Raw genomic sequence first — 17,645 nt, forward strand, 5'->3', positions numbered from 1 at the left:
GCATCACTGCCAAAGATCTCCTCTTTGTCCCGAGCGGCCCGGGCCTCGTCCTCGCTGCTCTCATCCTCGCCGCTACCACTCTTGTCACTCGCCTCATCCCTGTCACCCTCTTCACGTTCACTCTCGCTGCCCGAGCGCTCATCCTCGCTGCCTTCCTTCTCACTGCTGCTGCCTTTCTCTCGCTCCTCATCTGTAAGGGAGCAGGGAGAAGTGAGACCCAGTTTCCCACCCTTCCAGAGCTCCTGGGATTTGGCCTGTCCAGCTTTACCTGAGCCCCCAGCTTCTTTCTCTTCTGTCTCCATCTCTTCTTCCTCTTCCTCCTCGGGTTCATGGTTCTCCAACTGGGCCTTCCGTGCCTCCTACAAGCGGCAGGGTTGAGGGGAAGGAGGGTGTACTGTCAGGCTTCTCTCTCCTCACCCACCCCCACCCTCTCCATGGGTGCCCTGGGCCAGTGAGGTTTGTTACCTGGGCTTCTAATTCCTTCTCATTCATGTCCCGGTGTTTGACCACAAGCAGGGCATTGGTGCCAGACTGAACCCCAGCCTTTGCCCGACGTTTACTCAGGCGGACCCTGCAGTGGGCAGGTTGGTGGGGAGGGATGTGTGGAAGATGCATTTAAAGACCCCAGCGGGGGATCTACTCTGACTTGGTTCTTACTTCCTCACCAATGCTTACTCCAGAACAGACCAGAATAAATGCAGGTTGAATGAAGGAGACTAAAGTCAGAGGTTGGATAAGGGAAAGGGAAGGATAATAGCTCCATGAGTCGCATGTATTTATAAAATGTACACACACACACGTGTTAGGTGTATGTAACAGATTTAAGGTGAATTAGCAACACTTAAAAGCACAGAATCTAGATTGCTGGCTTTTGGAAAATGTTAATTTGTGGCTCCACTGGGACTTTTCCTTCCCACAGAATAGCAACAATAGATTGGAGCCCTTTGCTGGGCTAGGTCATGGTGCCCCTTGGAGGCTGCCAAGAGCTCCAAGTCACCCAGAGCCCACCAGCCCACAGTGCTACCTTTTACATGGGATCAGAGTTTGTGATGTCTGCTTTAAACAAACTCAAAGTCACACTTTCTTTCCCAACCCTTACACTGCATCAAGGTCCCTAGCACAGGAGTAAACTTCTAGCTCTCAGGAGAAAGTTTGTGGGGATCACCTTTTTTAACTCGGGTATCCAGGATTTCATTTAAAATATTTATGCTAATTTGATGTATTACTCTGTATTTCACCTATGTTGACTTTCACATAAAGTCTCTTATTACATCAGTGGGAACTTGGCTATTCACCCTACAAAATAGCTCAATCTCGAGATTTTTTTCCTGGGTTCGTGCGTTAGAACCAGGTCCAGCTCACATGCTCAAGCAAGCTTCTGCTATTCTTGTTTGAAATGCCTCCAAGGCCTCCAAATGACCTCCACGGTAGTTCCCACGTACCCTAGGATCAGGATTCTAAAGCACAGACCCAGGGTAATCTGAGGTAGGAGTGTACCAAGTACCTGGTCTCCAGTTCATTGTAGTAAACCCCGTCACCCTCTCGGAAGATGAAGAAGTAGTTCTCCTCGTAGCCCTTGCTAGCTTTGTTCTTCACATTCCAGTTGTACTCCCGAGCAATCTTGTAGTCATACCTGATGAGGATGAGGGGAACAAGGTCAGCACCCCCATTTCTTTCTTATGAGAGAGAAAAGGGAGACCCAGTCCTCAATTCCCAAAACCTAACCCCAACCCACGCACACATCATCCGGTGCATAGTCCATCTCCTCCTCCTGGTCCCGCTTTCGTTTCTTCAGCGTCTCTTCCACAGGCAGGAAATAGGCCACAAACTGGTTCCCTTCCTCATCCATCATGCCTCTGAATGAGAGAAGAGGAGGAAGAGTGAAGAGTGAGGACAAAGGAGCAGTGAGGAACAGGCCAAGGTGGGCAGTGGGGCCACTTACTTACCTGATCATGGCCTGAGACATCATCTCCAAAGCAGCTGCACCACTCGTGTCCTTGGGGGCTGGGTCTGAGTCAAAAATTACCTGAGCACATGGGTTGATCCACATCTAGGGGCAAGAGCGCTGGGATTAGACTGGGACAAGCAGAGATGGCAGGCTATCCCTTGCTGCCTCCTGCCCTGGATCTGACCTTAAAGTCTGGGAAGACAGGCATGACCTCCACTGGTGTCACTCGGGGCTTGCTGTAATGCTGGGAGATCTGGTAGGGGCAAAAACAGGGTGGGTGAGGAGGAATGTGGAGCTCTGGAACTGCACCTTGGTCTGCCCCCAACCCCCATCCCATCCCAGTCCTTCAAATACCGATTTCTGGGCATCCTCAAAAGTTTTCTCAATGGCCGTGATCTGGCTATCCCTGTCTTTGTATATTTCTTCCTCCGTGAACTGCTGCTTCACAGAAACCCCAATCCTAGGAGTAAAGAGAGAGGCCTTTAGGGATCACTGGACACACCTGAAATCTCCACATTCCCTCCCTACCCACCACAACTTACTTGACCTCAGGCTTCTCATTGGAGATGCCATAACGATTGAACTCAGTGGAGATGTACTCAGTCTTCCGCATCCACGGCACCACCTTCGCATGCTGCTGGGATCTGGGAGTAAAGTATTAGGCACCTAGGATCCACCACCCTCCTTCCATCATAGATTCCCCCCACTGCCCCATCTCCAATCCCCACTCAGCACACTCTCACCTCTTGGAGCTTGTGGGGGCCTGAATCTCCTCTTCCAAAAGCTTCTCATCAGCTGGATCTAGGAGTACTAGAGGAGAACAAAGGGGTAGGAGGACTATGAGGGCTGTGAGGGAGGGCCTGGCCTTTGCTGGCCTAGAGCAGGCCCTCCCTGCCTTCCCACACACCGTTGGGGTCGATGCGGTAGGTATCGGGGTTGATGAGATCAATGGTGACCCCCAGGTCTGGCTCAGTGAGGAGGTCGTGTTTGTGCTGTTTTTCCAAGGAAGTTGCTTTGTACTGGACGAACCTGGGTGGGGAAACATACCCATTATGTTTTCCTGATTCCAGCTTTACCCCTCACATTCCTGCTTCCCAGAACCTAAGCTTTTCCAGGGAGGAACTCAAAATGGGAGTGTCCCCCATGTTGGGAGTCAGAAGGCTGGCTCTTCAGTGGGAAAAGACTAGGACACTGCTTGTTTCATTCGTTAACAAATATTTATGGAGCACCTACTACCATATTGCTAGGTACTGTTCTAGGCCCTGAGATGAGAGCAGTCAACAAAAGAAGCAATCCTTGCCCTCAAGGAACTCATGATCTGAGTTGTTTCGCCCTCCTCCATCTCAGTCTCACCTGTTTTGGTCAAAGGGGTAGGTGATGAACTTGGGGTCGAAGGGAATGTCCGGGAGGCTATTGCAGTACTTGACTCGGCAGACCACTCCTGACCTGGGAATACAGTGGCTCAAAACCCAGCCCCTGCTGCCCCACCTCTGCTCCCAGCCCCCACTGGCCCACCCCTTCTGGGAAACCCCAATGGGGCTCACCTTTCAGGCAAAGTCCGGTGAGAATTGGGCCTGGTAGGTAAGAGAGAGAGAGACATTGACAGAAAGATGGAGAAAACAGGATTGACAGAAGAATTAAGGGGGGGGGGGGTTCTCCAAGCTTTTAAAAAAGGGAGGGACAAATGGTAATCCCTTGGGTGCTCCAAGAACTTTAACGGAAGGACCCTAAGATTCAACTCCTTGCAGAGAAAGTGTCTCCAAACGCTTTCATGAATGAATCCAACTGCTCAATCCCTTTTGGAGGGGCCGTCTTCATGTGCTTTAATAGAACTACGTGCTCAATTGCTTTTAGCAAAGGGGTTCTCCAAACGCTTGACTGAAGTAATAAACGCACAATCCCTTCTAGATAGTCTCCCAAAAGCTTAATCCCTGAACTCCATGGCAGGGAGGTGGGGGCAACACCCCATCCCTGAAGGAACCCACCCCTGTCTGTCAAAAGTGAGCGCTCCGTGACGTCACGGCGTTCGCGGCGAGGGTTTGACATCACTGGCGGACCCGGGGGGCTGGTGACGTCGTAGGAAGACACCCGCGCCCGACCCCCCGCCTCGCCGAAACCTGGATAGACCTAGACGAAAGCGGTACAGCCAGGTGGCGTGGCGCCTACCTGTGGCCATCCTCCCGCTGGGCCTGGGTCTGGATGGTGGGCGCCATGGCGACAAGGCGAAGGAAGCCCGGACGGGGTCCTTGCTGAGCCGCGGCGAGACGCGGAGGGGTGTACCGACGTCGGCGGACGCCTAATCCGAGGGAGGGCTCGGTTTGGCGCCGCTCTCTGCCGGGGTAGGGTCGGAATGAGGTAGGCTGGTGAAGAGTTCCAGGGGAGACTCAGCTAAACGCGCAGGCAGCGCCAAAGACGGACTCGCAGCTCCGGCTCCACCAACTGCCGCCAAGACGCTGAGGACCCGACAGGTCGCCTCAGGCCGCGAGGCCTTCTGGGAAATAGAGTCCGGATTACACCCACACCCGGATTGGCAAACGGCTGGGTAAAGGGCGGAGCGAGGGAGGAAGAGCCTCTTGTGATTGGCGAATCGGTATCTCAGTCTGGACGTCTTATTTGAGAGTCGAATCCGGGAGGCGATTATTTTCTCCTCCCATTGGCTGAGTTGTTTGGGAGGCGGAGCTAACTAGCAAGCGGGGCTTGGAGACAGAGACGCTAAAAAGAAACAGGGAGAGACGCTCTGTGGCGCACTTCCGGCGCGCTAAACTGAGAAAGATGGCTGCGTCCCAGCAGCAGGCTGCAGCTGCTTCGTCTGCTGCGGGTGTGTCGGGTCCGGGTTCGTCTGGTGGCCCGGGTCCGCAACAGCAGCCGCAACCACCAGCACAACTGGTGGGGCCTGCCCAGAGCGGGCTTTTGCAGCAACAGCAACAGGACTTCGATCCGGTGCAGCGTTATAAGATGCTCATCCCGCAGCTGAAGGAGAGTCTACAGGTGATTGGCCGAGAGCTGCTAGAAGCTAGCGGGGTTTGGTTCTCTGATTCCAAGGGGGAGGGCAGAGGGGCTCTTTAGTCGGGGAGAGAGCAAAGAAGCGTTAGGCAGGAAAGCGGAATGACATTTGGTCCTCTTGATGAGGCCAAAGCGAAGCTCTGCAGATTGATAGTGTGAGCGGATCAGCACGGATGTTGGGCCTGGGAATGGCCGGAACTCGAGTGGGAGGGAGTTTAAAGGTAAAACAAGGCTCTGGTTGTTAAAGCCTGAGGAAAGGACTGGCCTCTACAGAGATTCTGCCCGTGATTGGTGGGTGTGGGAGGACTGTAAGATCTGTCGGAGAGATTACTGGGAGAACCCTAGGTGAGAGCGGGCCTCTGGGAAAATATGGCTGCTACTCTGGATTGACAGGAGGAGAGGTGCCAAGTGAAGAGGAGGCTTGAAATTGAATAGATTTTTTTTAAAGATTTTTATTTCAGAGAGAGAAAGCAAGCATGGGGGGGGACGGGGGAGGGGCAGAGGGAGAAGCAGACTCCCCGCTGAGCAGGGAGCCAGGCGCCGGCCCATCCCAGGACCCCGGGATCATGACCCGAGCCAAAGGCAGACGCTCAACCGACTGAGCCATCCAGGTGCCCTGAAATTGAATAGATCTTAAGGAAGAGTGTAGATCTATCAAAAGTGTCCCCTTCTGTTTCTCTGTTTTCTGCATTTTTTTTTTTTTAACTAGACCTTGATGAAGGTTGCAGCCCAGAACTTGATTCAGAACACTAACATTGACAACGGACAGTGAGTATAGTCCCCTTTCCCGAGTCTTAGAACCTCACACCTGGATCCTCACCCACCTATCCCCCTTCCTTCTGTTTTCGAGCCCCACTCCTTAGCGACTCGGCTTGCTCTTTTGCCTCTTCTAAAACAGCCCCTTAGGCCCTGCCTTGGGGCTTCTGGGCCTAAACTTGGTTTCCTGATGGATACTTGGTTGGGTAGACACTGAAGTCCCAGAGATTGGAAATCCATTCTCCAGTCACCTTCTTCTCCTGGGCTATAGAAAGAGCAGTGATGGACCCATACAGCGCTTTGACAAGTGTCTGGAGGAGTTCTACGCACTCTGTGACCAGCTGGAGCTGTGCCTGGTAAGTGGCCTCCTAGGCACTGGGTGACCACAGTCCTGCCTCAGTCCCCAGGTCTTCAGGAACTGTCATTCAGTCAGTCAGCACACACTGGGCATCTCCTAGGGGCCACACTTGTGCCTTAGCTGATGCTGGGGACACAGTGTTACTCCGATCCTTGCCTTCGCTAAGCTTCCAGTTCAGTGGGGTGACATACATCCCCAAACAGTGACAGCTGAGAGTGTTCAGGGCTGTAATAGGAAAAGCCCAGGCCACAGAAGTCAGGGCTATGATGGGGGAGGCACAGGAAGAGGGGTCAGGATTGAAATGAGGGAAGCTCAGAGGATTGTGGAAGCCCAAAAAAAGCACCCGACTCTGCCTAGGGTGGGGCAGGGAGAGGAGAGGGTGGCTCAGAGAGGTTTACTGGTAGAGAGCACATCTGAGCTGAGGCTGGAGCAAAAATAGTAGAGGGGCAGGAGTTTCGAGGAGGGCAGGTGGCTAAGAGCACAGCCTCTGGAATCTGGATGGACCACCAGTCTCTACCTGTGAGCTTCGGGTTTCTCCTTTGAGAAATGGATTTTGGGGAAAGATGGCAAGATCACATATGTAAAAAGCGTAACATGGTACGAAGCACGTGGCAAACGTTTCCTGTAGTGACATCATCATCATCATTATTTTAAACGGGTTTGAGGCACCTGGGTGGCTCAGTCGTTAAGCATCTGCCTTCGGCTCAGGTCATGATCCCAGAGTCCTGGGATCGAGCCCCACGTCAGGCTCCCTACTCAGCAGGAAACCTGCTTCTCCCTCTCCCACTCCCCCTGCTTGTGTTCCCTCTTATTGTGTGTCTCTGTCAAATAAATAAATATTTTTAAAAATAAAAAATAAAATAAACTGGGATTTGAAGGAAAAGTCAGAATTTGAGAAGCCTGGTGGTGGTAGAAAGGTGTTCCAACCAGAAGGAACAGGTTCTACTTTAATTTCCCTTTAGGAATGTCACGAAATTCAGTTTAGCTGAGGTATAGTAGGCATTAGGGCTTGTTGGAATTTTTTTTTTTTTTTAAGGTTTCTTATTTATTTATTTGAAAGGGAGAGCACATGTGCATTCGGGAGCAGGGGGCAGGGGCAGAGGGAGAGAGAAGCAGGCTCCCCACTGAGCGGAGTCTGACGTGGGGCTTGATCCCAGGACGCCCAGATCATCACCTGAGCCGAAGTTAGACACTTAACCGACTGAGCCACCCAGGCGCTCCAGGGCTTGTTGTATTTTGAATATAGCCCCGAGGGTGCTGGGGAGCCATGGAGGAGTTTAAGCAGGGAAGAACGTGGACCTGCTGGGTTTTTTAGGAATACGGCTGCTATATTCTTTGGCTGCCAAGTGAAGGATGGGTCAGAGGAGCCAAGAGTGGAGGCTGAGAGCCCAAGGAGGCAACCATGACAGGATTCAGGTGGGCTAGGCTGCAGCAGGACAGGGCCCTGAGGAAGTGGGGAAGAGCAGATGGGAAAGCTACCCAGAAGGCTCTGTGTACAGGCCACGGGGCTACCGGACCGTGGGAGGAGCGGTCTCCAGGATGAGGCCCAGGGCTCCAGTTGGAATGGCAGTGCCCTTCCTGAGATAGGGACCCAGGAAGAGGAAGAGGAACAGTTTGGTGGGGAGGGTAGAAGAACTCTGGGATTTCAGGGGAGGCTGGGGACACAGGTGTGGTGTTGTCACTGCAGAGGTGAGAGCTGAGTGGTGCATGTGGGTGGGACAGCCATGAGAGGCCCTGAGAACGAGAGGAGCTGGGGCCTGGGAACTGCCCCACGTAGGGCTGGGGCAGAGTAAGCAGGAACTAGACAGAGCAGCCAGAGGAGGAGGAAAACCAGGAGTAGGTGTCATCAGAGAAGTCACTGCCAGGGTCAGGGCTGGAGTTAGGACAGTCCCAGTACCGGCAGCTGACCCTCATTCCGTGACGTGCTAGGACCTGTGGCTCTCTCTCACGCTGTTCTCACCACTCTCACCTGACGAGGTAGCAAAGGCAGTGATTAAACCCATTTTGTTTTCCAAAGAAGGAAAAAGACTCAGAGAGAAGCAGCCGTGTGCCTCAGGGTCACCCAGCATGTGGTTGGCAGGGCCAGGCTCTGACTCCAAGTCCCTGGGAGTCCAGAGGCCAAGCAGGCTACCCGAGGCTGGCCCTTGGGGTGGGGTTGGGAGCCCCGGGAGTGACACTGATGCCGCACCTTGCCTGCCCGTCCACAGCGCCTGGCCCATGAGTGCCTGTCCCAGAGTTGCGACAGCGCCAAGCACTCTCCAACTCTGGTGCCCACGGCCACCAAACCGGATGCCGTGCAGCCGGACAGCCTGCCGTACCCACAGTACCTGGCAGTCATCAAAGCCCAGATTGCCTGTGCCAAGGACATTCACACTGCTCTCCTGGACTGCGCGAACAAGGTCACGGGCAAGACGCCTGCACCACCTACAGGCCCTGGGGGCACCCTGTGAGCTGGCAAGGCTGGGAGTGGGCAGGCTGCGCGGGAAGGGGGCAGGGAGGGAATGAAAATGACCTCAAAGCAGCCTGGTCTCTGCCTTTTTTTCGCGCCTGAGCCCTGTGGCTGGAGCCAGCAGGGGGCAGCAGAGGCCAGCAGGGAGCACGCAGGGCGGGGCCTTGCCTCTCCTGGCCCCCCGCCCCCCCGCCGCCCCCCTGCTGTCCTGCCTAGCTGGGATGCGCTTTGGACCGCCTGTTGATGACCTCTACCAGGGGCTCTCCCCCAGCCTGGCCTGAGCAAAGAGCCCTGACCTGCCTCTCTTCTTCAGTCCTTCCGGATTTTGTCTGTTGGGGGGGTGGTCTCTCTGTGGTGGCTCCTTTTTCTAGCTGTCTCTCTGTTTGTTTCTAAGGCATGGGTCTGTTGTCTGTCTCTCATTTGGTCTCTTTGTCCCTGTCTCTCTGCCTCTGTGGTCCTGTCTCCCTGTCTCTGACCATCTCTGTCTTAGTCCCCTTTTGTTCTCTTCTGCCCCCAGTTCCTAAGTGACTCTGTTCTGAAGGGGGCCGGATTCCGGGAGCCAGACCCCTAGGTTACTTGGGGCTAGGGGAAGAAGTTGCATTTCTAGGGGCCACGGCCAAGTCCAGGGATCCCCAGCACCTCCCCTGTCAGCCCAGCCCCCAGGTCCTCAGCCCAGGAAAGGGGAAGTGAAGGGGTTCTAGGCCCTGACCTCAGCATGCCTGGTCTGAGAGCAACTCACTCCCCCCACCCGAACCCAGAGCCTGCGTCAGCAGCATTCAAAGGAGGGGCATTGTGCAATCCGTGGTGAAGCCTAGCCCAGCTGGATGCCTGGGTCCCTGTATTTTTAGCCCCAAAGGAGAAGTGAAAAGGCCTTAGCAGGGGTGAATCATCAGTCCTGGGGAAGAACCCAGGCGCCTGGGCCCCAGCTCCGGGAAGCAGGCCTTGGGGAGGGGGCTTCAGGGAAGGGTGGCCCACTGGGCTCCCCTCTTCTCTGAGAGCGAGCTTCGGGAGCTCAGGCTTGGCTTTCAGGCCTGGGCAAGTACAAGGCGGAGCTACCAGCCCAGGCCCAGCTATTGGGGTGTGAAAGGTTCAAGTGAGTCAGCCTGGTTGCGGGACTGCCCCACCCAACACCTTCTGTGCCCTGGTTCCCATCTCGCCACTCAGAGGCGTCCTGTCCTAGACCCCACATCTGGAAGGAAAGCCTGGGACCATGGAGACCTGTGATTCACCCAGAGCCCGAGTCCCCACACTGGAGTCCTGGGAAATGGCCAGCCCCTCTGTGTGTGTGTATACGTGTATGTGTGTGTACACATCCCAGAAGGTTCCTTTCTTGAAGTGCCAGGCATGCAGGGCAGGCCCCCAGGAAGGGTAGCAGACCTCTCTCTCGGGCACTGGCTGAAGATACTGTTCCACAGGAGTAAGTCTGACACAAATGCAAGCTATGCAGTTGGAGAATTATGTTACTGTGTTAAAAAAAAAAAAAAAAAGTTTGAGAGCTTAGGTTGGGTAGTGGTCTGTGGGTATTCATTATTATTATGGTCTGTAAATAGATGTTACACATATTACTTGTTAAATAGATGGTAAGATTTACTTTGGGGGAAGAAAAGTCCTTGGCAGAGGTCACGAAGGCCTTGCTGAGGTGGTGATACTGGAGCAGACTGCATGTGGGCGTTTGGAGAAAGAGCATCCCAGGGAGAAGAGCGGCCAGCGCAAAGGCCCTGAGGCAGGAATGTGCTGATGTGTTTATGGGACAGTGTGGAGGCCTGGACCACAGCACAGGGAGAGGGGTAGAAGTTCACACAGGTCACTAAGGACTTTAGCGGAGATTTTTACTAGATTATTAGACCCAGAGGGAGATTATACAGACTGGTGCACGGCCACATACTCCAGGGAAAGGTGTACATGAGAACCACAGCCACACAGGGCACAAGAGACCACGCAGAGAACAGCTTAACCCACCGTCCTACAGTCATGGTGTCCCCAGGATCTCCGGCCCAGTGACAGTCCCACAAACAGACCCTAAAGGAACAATCCAACCACATGAATATACAAACAACTCTCTAATCACCACTTAACCCACTATCTTGCACCCCATCGCAGACTTTGCCCATCACAGGCTGACTCAGCCCTACCCTCAGCTCAACATTATCGAAAGCAGCCTTAGCTGGGGACAGATAATGCTTCTCAGGTACGAGTGCATGCGTGTCTGTCTCGGCTCTGCCCATGGAGGCCGCGAACAGTGACCAGCCACCCTCCCCATCATGTGCGTTGTAGACGTCAGGAACCGAAGTTCACCAGTTTCACTGCCTTGTGACTGGGCCTCAGAGGAACCTCATCCAGACTGTGGCCTCCCCGTGTTCTCAGCCCCACCCCAAATAAGGAAACAGACACTTGGACACACTAATTCGCGACACACGCAGCTGCGGGGACCATGCACACAGCCACAGCCAGCTACAGTCACGCAGGTGCTCACACACGCGGCTTCCAAGCCGCGCTCACAGCCCCGCCTCCCGCCAGGAGGCCCGGCCAGCCAGACCCTCAGCAGGCACCCCTCAAGGAGTTCCCCACACTTGGGCACCCCAGAGCCCACAGTGGTGCCGAGCTCCGCAGGTGTGCATGTAGGTATGCAAGTCACACGTTCTGGTGACGGCCACCTCGAAGACAGCTGCAGTTGAGTACACACTCCCACACGCAGAGATGGCTAAAGTAAACAGTAGAGTCACCCCCACAAGCGCAGGTGGTTTCACACATGTATTCACACAGCCATGGCGGGCGGGACTGGAAGGACGCGGCCCTCACACAGGAAGCGGGGCGCGCACCGTCGTGTCCCACACCTACTTCCCCTAACTGTGCGCCCAGCCACACCGGGGCACCCACGCTCGCACCTGCAGTACACACACACACACACTGCCACACAACGTCCGACCCGGTCCCCCCCCCCGCCCCCCGGCTGGCCCACGCAGTTGCACACTCGGCGGCGCCCGCTCGCGCCCAGGCACGCCAGGCGCGCACACGTGCCGCGAGGACACGCTCCCCGGCTAGCCCGCGCACTCGCACCGACTCTCACACCCCCGCGTTTCCCGTCCCCGCTTGTTTTTCTGGAAACTCTGCTCTCCGTTCCCCTCCCCCTAGGCCGGAAGTGCCCGCAGTATTTTTAGCCGCTCTGGTTTCCGCCCCTTTCCTCCTCGCTCTGCCCGCCCAGGAGCTACCCCCCTGCACCCCCGCGGGGGACCCCGGCCATCCCCTTCCCCACCGTCATTCCAGAGGGGATTCCCGGCCGCCGCTCGGGCCACGGATTTTCCCGCTGGCTACGTGGGGAGCGGGGAGAAGTCCTGCCCTGAACTTCCTCCCGGGCTGGGCGTCTGGGGCCTGGACGGGGTGGGAAGGGGGATGGGAGCCAGACTCCTAGATGGGAAGGGGGGAGAGGCTGGGGGCTCGGACTTGGACTAGAGAGAGAGAAGGGGGCTGGGCGCCCGGACTTGGGGGTTCTGACGTAGGAGGGGCTGGAGGCCCGGTCTCCTGGATCTGAGCAGAGAGGTGGTTTGGAGATCCGGACCCCTAGATCTGAGCAAGGAGGGGCCGAGGCCCGGGGCCCGGGGTCCCACCCGTCTGCGTTTCGGTGGAGGGTCGGCCTTTCCCCGCGCGAAGCTCCCTCTCCAGCCTCTTCGAGCGTCGCCCAATCCCAAGCGTCCTGGCTCTCGGGGCCGATGACTAAGCAGATAGGAGAGGGGAGGGGGTCAGCCTGACTCAGGGCTGGGAAATGCTCCCTGTCCCTAGGGAATCGAAACTCCTCCGGGATCGCGGCCAGAGCCGAACCAGACTCCGGGGACCCCGGGGTGTCTCCCCACCTCCCGTTTCCCCGCCGCCTCCGTCCTACTAGCGGCACAGGGATTTGGAGCCCAGCCGGGAGGCGGGTACCAGACACCTCCCCTTTCCCCTCTTTCCCGTTGTCCTCGAGGCTGTGTTTACAGGCGACACAAGCCTTGGTTACAAGAGAGGAACCCGAGCGTCCGGGTCGAGCCTCCTCGTCACGGCTTCCAGGAAGCCCCCCTCCCCCGCCCCTTGCGAATGAGTCACGGGCGAGCGGGAGGCTGCAACCGTGCCAAAGCCGCCCGCAGCCGCCCAGCTCACGGGACTGGCCGGGAAGGCCCCTCAGCCCCAGAAAGCGCCGCACCAGGGATTCCCCCGAGCTCTGTCCGACGAGGCAAGTCGGTGTGCCTGCCGACTCTTCCCACCTCAGTATGAGCCCGCGGTCGCAGCTTGCAAAAATAAACTTTCCACCTTTATAACTGCACTCTGTGGCAATGATTTCTACCCCCAGGTTTTCACTCAGGGCAGCCAGCTCACCAAGATCCCCTTAAAAGTAAACTTTCTTCCCAGGTCTCTGTAACAGAGTGTCACTCAGGGCACCCCCTTGACAATCACAGACTTGCCAAACTGGGGCGTAATCCCCGCAAATTAAGAGTTCTCTCGAGGCACACCCCTTTACAAGACACCCCTGCGACCATCGGTCGGGGGATGACCCATTTCTCCCGCCTCCAGACTACTTTCCATCAAGGCAACCCTCCACCACAACAAAAGACCTCCCCCTTTCCAATCTTGAGTTTTCTCAGAGGGCAAACTCTTAGTAACAGGCACTAGGAGAGTAACTTGGCCTTTCTGTGCCTGAGTTTCCTGGTGCGTAAAATGGGCATAATACGCCCTTGAGTTAATGTATGTAAAGCACTTTCATAGAACAGTCGGAAGTGCCATTCATTATCTGCGTGAGCATGAGAGGCTCCCTTCCTGCCTCTCCAGGTATCCGGGGCCCCACGCCCCCGGCGAGTCGGGGTAGGAGGATGGCGAGCGATCAAAGGTCTCCGGATCTGGGCTGTTTGGGGGTGAGACCCAGCCAGGCGGGCAGGTCTCAGAATTCCCCACCCAGCCTGTTGGTCTCCTCTCGGTGTTGCTCCTACGGATTTGTGTTTGTAGGTGTTTGTTTCTCCCTGTTTTTCTCCCTTTTTCTGCTTATGTGGCCCTCCCTCTCGCTTCCCGCTTCGAGTTTGTCTTTCTGGAACTGTCTCTAACATGTCTTTTCTGTCTCCCAACTTCTCTTCTCCCTGCCCTGTCTCACCCTCTGTGTCTGTGTCTCCCAGCGTGTGTCTCTCCCTCCACGTCTGTCTCTCTTTGGGTCTCTCCATTTCTGTCTCTTTCTCTCCCTGCGTCTCTCCCCGCCCCCGTCCGCCTCTCCGGCGCACGCCCTCTTGGCCTCAGCCCGTGTCAATTCCCCCGGGAGCCCTGCCCCCACCACGGCGCAGTTCGATTCTCCACGCCTCCGTCTCCATCCTTGAAAACTGGGCCGACACCACCCCCACCCCCCCTCCCAACCCTGGGCACTCCCCGTTGGGTCGGGGCCGCCCGCGGGCCGGGCTCTGGTCCGTCTTGGCCGGGGGCCGGGGGCCCAGAGGGCCTTACTGGGGGCGCGCGTCCGGGAAGCGCCCCTCCTGGCCCCACCCACCGGGGCCCGCCCCACTGGCCCCGCCTCCACCGCCGCTATAAAAACCCCCGGCTCCGCCATCCAACCGCAGCCTGATTCCAGCGCTCCCACTTTTGGCCGACTCCGCAGCCCATCGGCGTTTCGCGCCGCCATGGATCTCGCCGCCATCTACGAGGTGAGCCCCGCCGACCGACACCCCCGGGGTCCGCTGGCTTGACTCCCTTCTAAAACTAGGGCTTTCTAGCGCCGAAAAGTCCGGCCCGGGACCTCCGGCTCCCTTCACCAACTGCAGCTAGGAAGAGTCGCACACTCCGGCCCGGGGTCCCTGTCTCCCTTTTGAGACCAGTGCGAGTCTCGGGAGGTGCAAATGGAGCTCGCGACTTTCGGGTCTCCGCCGCAACATTGGTGGGGTGGCCCTCGGAGATGGAAAGTTGGAGGACTTTTTTCAGACTCGGGCTGTCTGGAGGCGGAAATGGCCCCACACCTGGCTTACCCCCTAGGAGTTGCTGAGGGCGCGGTTTTGCGCGGAGGCGTTTCTGGGGTTGGAGTCTCGGGGTGAGGGGAAGCCGACTTCTGTCTCTCCACCCCTTGACCCAGCGGAGAACTCTGGGAACTCTAAACTCGAAAAGATCCCGACTCCTGGGTTAAGTTTGCATGCTTCTCCAGTTGTGAAACTGGAGAACCCCGTGCGCGGGGTCGGATCCCGAGGGGCCCAAAGGCTCGAAATTGGGAGGACAGTGGTGGTTGTCTGACTTTGGGGGTCTCCTCTTGATCCGGTCGGGGGATCCGGGGTGCCTGCCTAGGTCCCTCGGGATCGGCGTCTGTCGCGAATAAACTCAGAATGCCCAAAGAGGGATCCCCGCGATCCGGCACCCATATTTTAATGTGGGCAGGTGGGGCTCAGGCCGCGAAGCCCACAAACCGGACTGGCAGGCTCTTAGGTGCCCTGCAGCTGTGGTGGGGCGTCACCCAGCATTTTCGGTGTCTTAAACAATCCCTGTTCCCACAGAGCCTCCTGTCGCTGAGCCCTGACCCACCATCTGACCACGGAGAGACCGAGTCCAGCCCGGGCTGGGCCTCCTCCGGGCTCTGGAGCCTCAGCTCATCCGACAGCAGCCTGGCTGGGGTGGGTGCCCGCCTGCCTGGCCGCTCCACCAGCCTGGTGGAGGGTCGAAGCTGTGGCTGGGTGCCGCCACCCCCAGGCTTCGCCCCCCTGGCTCCCCGCCCAGGCCCTGAACTGTCGCCCTCACCCACCTCACCTACTGCAACCCCCACCACCTCATCCCGGTACAAGACTGAGCTATGTCGGACCTTCTCAGAGAGTGGGCGCTGCCGCTATGGGGCCAAGTGCCAGTTTGCCCACGGTCTGGGCGAGCTGCGCCAGGCCAGCCGCCACCCCAAGTACAAGACCGAACTCTGCCACAAGTTCTACCTCCAGGGCCGCTGCCCCTACGGCTCACGCTGCCACTTCATCCACAACCCCAGCGAAGATCTGGCCGCCCCAGGCCACCCCCATGTGCTGCGCCAGAGTATCAGCTTCTCAGGCCTGCCCTCCGGCCGCAGACCATCACCACCACCAGCAGGCCTGGCAGGCCCTTCCCTGTCCTCCTGCTCCTTCTCTCCCTCCAGCTCCCCACCACCACCACCTGGGGACCTTCCACTTTCACCCTCTGCCTTCTCTGCCGCCCCTGGGACCCCGGTGGCCCGAAGGGACCCCACTCTGGCCTGTTGCCCCTCCTGCCGAAAGGCCACCCCCAGTAGCGTCTGGGGGCCCTTAGGTGGCCTGGCTCGGAGCCCCTCTGCACACTCGCTGGGATCTGACCCTGACGAATACGCCAGCAGTGGCAGCAGCCTGGGGGGCTCCGACTCACCTGTCTTCGAGGCTGGGGTTTTTGGGCCACCGCAGCCGCCTGCAGCCCCCCGGCGACTCCCCATCTTCAACCGCATCTCCGTTTCTGAGTGACAAGTGCCCACCCAGTACAGACCAGCTGGATCTCAAGGGGGCCATTTCTCTTTTGCCGCGGGCTCCACAGGGGCCCTGGGGGCTGTGGGAAACTGCGGGACTCAATCAAGTAGCCTCCCCGCACTTTCCAAAGTGCATTAACCCACTCCCCTGACCCCACGCTGGGGCAGGTCCCCAGTGTACAAGCTCGGTGTTGGTGGTGTTGGCGGAAGGAGAGTTTTCCGGGGTCTTGTAAAAAAAAAAAAAATGTAGCAGATTTGAGGAAGGCAGTGAGCCCTCTACCCACCCCTCCCTTTCCCAATGCTGTGAATAATAGGCTCCCACTGCCCCCTTCCAATTTCTCCTAGACCCTGAGGTTCCAGTGTCTGGTGGTGACTGGAGCTTCCCCCTGAGGGGGAATCCTGGTGCTCAAATTTCCCTCCAAAAGCAAGTAGCCAAAGCCATTGCCAAACACCACCCCCACACACACCCCCAGCCATTGGGCCCTTTATTTATGACGACTTTATTTATTCTAATAGATTTTATAGTATTTATATATATCGGGTCGTCTGCTTCCCTTGTATTTTTCTTCCTCCTTTTTGTAATATTGGAAACGATGGAATAATTATTAAGTATACTATAATATATTAAGTAATATATTATTAAAAGTTTATTTTTGTGTTTTTTGGAATTTTTAAATAAAAGGAATCTGCGTGTAAACTGGAATCCTGGATTTTCTGCGGTCTAGAAGCTGTAAAAAGGAGCGGGGAGGGTGGCGTGGGCTGTTTTCAGAAGCGGGATAGGTAGGTACGGTCGACCGATCGCCCCCTCGAACCCACGCAGAGCCGCCCGCGGCGCTTACCTGGCAGGAAGTGACGTCACCTGGCCCGGCCGTTCACCTGAAAGGGCGGGGCCCAGGTGAGGTCACCCTAGGAACTCGGAGAGCCGGTTCCCGGGGCGTGGGGGCGCAGGCGCTCCCGTCCAGCCACCTCCTTGACCCAGCTCGCGGCCGGGCGGGGACGGGGACGGCATGTTTCCGTCCCCACGGGGCCGAGGGAAGAGGGCGGGGCGGAGCGGAGAGGACGGAATGTGCCGGGGCGCGAGCCCAGGACGGACGGGGGTGGCGCGGCGGGTGGGGGAGGGGGCATCCCGAAAGTCGGGGCGCCCCAGGGTTCCACCACCCGGCGTTCCAGGACGTGAGAGCCTGGGGGAACTCAGGCTTTCTTAACCCCGGGGCAGGCAGCGTGAGAGCCCCAGGATTCCAGAATCTCAGAGGTAGTCTTGGCGACTCGGAATTCCAGCCCCCTCGTGTTTCCGAAAACTTGCAGGGACCGCAAAACGCAGCATTCTGGCTTTTCGGGCCCCCAGAACCTCGGGATTGCAGAGTCTTGGCCCGTCGGGACTCGAGAAGTTCGGCATTTGGGGAGCCTTGGAAGATCAAGGGCTCGCGCTCCAGGCGGGGCCGGGGTGGGGGCTCGGGCTCGCCAGGCCCGAGTGTGGGTCGCGGCCGCGTCGGGCGGGGCCCCGGAGACCGCGGCGTCCTCGGACCATACAAGGCAACAGGCTGCGGGAACCACCCTGGGGCGGGGGAGCCGGCCGCCCCGCGCCCGGAAGCCGCCCCGCGTCAGCGCCGGGGCCCCGCCCCCCTTCCGCCGCCTCCTCCGCCCCCCCTCAACCCCTTTCCCCCCTTCCCTTTCCTCTCCCCTCCCCCAC

At 57.5% G+C, this 17,645-nt stretch overlaps 3 protein-coding genes and 1 long non-coding RNA gene across 5 annotated transcripts in view; 2 read left to right on the top strand and 2 right to left on the bottom strand.

Annotated features, from left to right (window-relative positions):
- The window catches only part of PAF1 (PAF1 component of Paf1/RNA polymerase II complex), a 5,467-nt gene extending 1,080 nt beyond the window's left edge, over nt 1-4,387 (bottom strand). The window contains exons 1-13 of the mRNA XM_081806873.1: nt 4,115-4,387; nt 3,493-3,522; nt 3,302-3,394; nt 2,856-2,977; nt 2,692-2,758; nt 2,491-2,592; nt 2,303-2,408; nt 2,133-2,201; nt 1,947-2,050; nt 1,740-1,856; nt 1,505-1,633; nt 466-571; nt 269-359 (exon numbers count right to left, since the gene is read on the bottom strand). Of these exons, the coding sequence (XP_081662999.1) occupies nt 269-359; nt 466-571; nt 1,505-1,633; nt 1,740-1,856; nt 1,947-2,050; nt 2,133-2,201; nt 2,303-2,408; nt 2,491-2,592; nt 2,692-2,758; nt 2,856-2,977; nt 3,302-3,394; nt 3,493-3,522; nt 4,115-4,161 (1,183 nt within the window). The 5' untranslated portion in view covers nt 4,162-4,387. The remainder of the gene's footprint in view (nt 1-268; nt 360-465; nt 572-1,504; nt 1,634-1,739; nt 1,857-1,946; nt 2,051-2,132; nt 2,202-2,302; nt 2,409-2,490; nt 2,593-2,691; nt 2,759-2,855; nt 2,978-3,301; nt 3,395-3,492; nt 3,523-4,114) is intronic.
- Nucleotides 4,388-4,558: 171 nt separating this feature from the next.
- Nucleotides 4,559-8,586, top strand: MED29 (mediator complex subunit 29). Of its 2 annotated transcripts, none has more exons than XM_081806872.1 (4): nt 4,559-4,936; nt 5,661-5,719; nt 5,979-6,062; nt 8,342-8,586. In XM_081806872.1, exons 1-4 carry the CDS (start codon nt 4,721-4,723, stop codon nt 8,568-8,570), a joined length of 588 nt encoding a protein of 195 aa, XP_081662998.1. In that variant the 5' UTR covers nt 4,559-4,720; the 3' UTR covers nt 8,571-8,586. The 2 variants fall into 2 exon arrangements, with proteins under 2 accessions (XP_081662998.1, XP_006743457.1); XM_006743394.3 differs by having other exon boundaries at nt 4,568-4,936; nt 5,979-6,063; nt 8,273-8,586.
- Nucleotides 8,587-14,032: 5,446 nt separating this feature from the next.
- ZFP36 (ZFP36 zinc finger CCCH-type) lies at nt 14,033-16,652 on the top strand. The gene is made up of 2 exons (XM_006743395.3): nt 14,033-14,165; nt 15,000-16,652. The coding sequence occupies exons 1-2, from the start codon at nt 14,142-14,144 to the stop codon at nt 15,951-15,953; spliced, it is 978 nt and encodes a 325-aa protein (XP_006743458.1). The 5' UTR covers nt 14,033-14,141; the 3' UTR covers nt 15,954-16,652.
- Nucleotides 16,189-17,492, bottom strand: LOC145717586 (uncharacterized). The gene is made up of 2 exons (XR_014140913.1): nt 16,795-17,492; nt 16,189-16,683 (listed from the first exon to the last, which is right to left on the bottom strand). It is a non-coding gene; the product is annotated as an uncharacterized LOC145717586 (long non-coding RNA).
- Between the last annotated feature and the right edge of the window lie 153 nt (nt 17,493-17,645).

This window comes from Leptonychotes weddellii, chromosome 16, assembly GCF_054177405.1.
Source record: "Leptonychotes weddellii isolate Sample4059 chromosome 16, ASM5417740v2, whole genome shotgun sequence".
Lineage (NCBI taxonomy): Eukaryota > Metazoa > Chordata > Mammalia > Carnivora > Phocidae > Leptonychotes > Leptonychotes weddellii.